The 2,456-nt window shown below is 44.2% G+C and overlaps 1 protein-coding gene across 1 annotated transcript in view; it reads right to left on the minus strand.

Annotated features, from left to right (window-relative positions):
* Positions 1 to 1,073: 1,073 nt before the first annotated feature.
* LOC308438125 (large ribosomal subunit protein uL29-like) overlaps positions 1,074 to 2,456 on the minus strand; it is a gene marked incomplete at both ends in the record, with an annotated part of 2,551 nt that continues 1,168 nt past the window's right edge. Inside the window, one exon of the mRNA XM_080939435.1 lies at positions 1,074 to 1,421. Coding sequence (XP_080795561.1) covers positions 1,074 to 1,421 — 348 coding nt within the window. The remainder of the gene's footprint in view (positions 1,422 to 2,456) is intronic.

The following is a 2,456-nucleotide window of genomic DNA, read 5'->3' on the forward strand; positions in this document are numbered from 1 at the left end:
ACGGCAGAGGGAATGAATAAGCCTAGGATACACTATTGTACAGCAAGCAAATGGATGAACCTAACCTTTCTGTCTCCACCTCTGGGGCACTGGGATAGGCCTGTGCCACCACACTTGGTTTCGGGAGGCGCGGAGGACTAGACCCTCAGATGGTTTGAGGCATGTGCGCATTCTGCCATCGCTGTTATTTCCAGGATACTTAGTGTATTTTATAAAAGCATTTTTGATAGTTAAAAAAAAAACAATTGGAAAAACGAAACAAAACAAAAGCAGGTATGTTAAACATCCTAGGTGTTAATATTTTAGAGACAAACTGAACTTTGAGAAAATATACTTCTTTCCTCATATCCCATCCCCTTCATCTAAGAGAAAATAGCCTTCACTGTTCTAAGGGTCCATGATTTGTCAAAGAATGATACCCCGGACTCAAATAGTTTGTAAACACAAAGAGTGTTTTATTCTGCAGAAGTCTGACATGCTGGGGTCTACGATCTACAAAGACAGAGAGACCCTGAAGTGAGCTCGCAGGCCCGATTTTAAGCACATTAGGGGAATTCTGGGGAGGGGCAGGTAACCTCTATTTTAATCTTGGTTCTATCTCTAGGAACATTCGAGAACTTTGCTAGGACGGGGGGGGGGTGGTGTGCTGGAAACTGTAGCTGGGGAAGTCTGGAAACTGCTGCTGACCCATTGTCCTTGCCTCAGGCCAGGTGGCTGGGCAGCTTCTGCCGTCTGGACTTACCTGGACTTGCCCAGTTCTTGGAAACAGAGATTTAGGCCTAGTCTCTGAAAGGCCAATTTGAAGCCTGTCATGGAGTCACCTTAGCCTTCTCATTGTAAAATGCCTAACTGTGTGCTGTAAACATATCGAATACTCAGAAGTGAACACAGATATATTTAGTATGTCCTTTAGGCTCAAACATTAATAATTTAGTGTGTTCAATTTTGGTTAGAACAAAATAGTTCAACTGGCTATCACTGATATAGCTAGGGACCATTGTAGTTCTTGCCTTAGATTAATAAAAAAAAATTTTTTTTTTTGGTCAGTCTTGCACTTTATTGTCGTTGTCACCTCAGGCCTTGGCTGCGTGCTTGCGCAGTGGGTACAGTTGCTCCTGCTGCGGCTTCCTGGTCTTCAGCTTCTTCTGGTGCTTGGTAAGCCGGTGGCTCACGGCTCTAGTCTTCTTGGGTCGCAGGTCCAGGGACCTGTACTTCTTTCCCTTGGAGAATTTCCTGAAGTTTTCCTGTTGAGTCTGATTAGTGACAGCGAGGACGCGGGCAATGGACTTGCGAATGACTCGTATCTTGGAGAGCTTTGACGCAGAGCGTCCTGACACTTTGGCGCTGCAAAGCTGGGACAGTTCCACCTTCAGATCGTCCAGTTGTTTCAACAGCTCCTCCTTTTTGCGGCGCAGGTCCCGCTGCGTTGTTCATGGCTGAGGCCGCCTGGTTCGAGAGCCAGATTTTATTTTTTAATGTGTTCTTTGTTCGTGTGTGTGTGTGTGTGTGTGTGTGTGTGTGTGTATGTGTGTGTGTGTGTGCATGCATATCTGTGCACCGTGGACATGTCTGGCTTCTGCAGAAAAAAAAAAAAAAAAAAAAAACCAACCATCAGGTCCCCTGGAACTGGAATTACAGATGACAGTAATCTGCCATATGGATACAGGGAACCACCATATAGATGTTGGGAATTGAACCTGATTCCTCTGGAATGGCCAGTGTTCTTATCCATTGGGCCACCTCTCAAGCCCCAGTAATGGCCTTCTTATAATTCATTAAAATGTTCCTTTTTAAAATAAAGTTTTATTTATTACATATAAGTACACTGTAGCTGTCTTCAGACACACCAAAAGAGAGCATCAGATCTCATTACAGATGGTTGTGAGCCACCATGTGGTTGCTGGGATTTGAACTCAGGACCTCTGGAAGAGCGGTCAGTGCTCTTAACCGCTGAGTCATCTCTCCAGCCCAAAATGTTCCTGTCTCTGTTAGTTAAACAGAACTCCTCTGTGGAGCATTCAACTCTCATCTCATGCAATACAGTTTTCTGGATCTTGGCATAATCTTGGAAATTATATAAAATTAAATCTATGGAGAGACGAGATCTACATCTTCACACAATGATATGGATACAATCATTCCTTTAGCCCTCAATCTTCACATCCACAAATTCAATGAACCTTGGACGAAAAGCTGCTGAAAGAATTCCAGAAAATTCCAAAACATAAAGCTTGACCTTGCTGTTCTCCGGGTGGGATGATGAGCAGAAACACCTGGAGGTCATTCCCCATCCCCCATCCTCCACATTTCTCAAGTGCACCCCCTTCCACATGGTTTTTGAATGTCCTCTCAACTATCAACCCTATACTGTGTGGTTAGACCTACAAAGGTTGGTGTCATTGTATTAACAAGTGGTTTTCTTGCCATTCTTTCCTAAGCAGTGCGGTAGAAGAGTG

This window comes from Micromys minutus, assembly GCF_963924665.1.
Source record: "Micromys minutus genome assembly, chromosome: 1".
Taxonomy (NCBI): domain Eukaryota; kingdom Metazoa; phylum Chordata; class Mammalia; order Rodentia; family Muridae; genus Micromys; species Micromys minutus.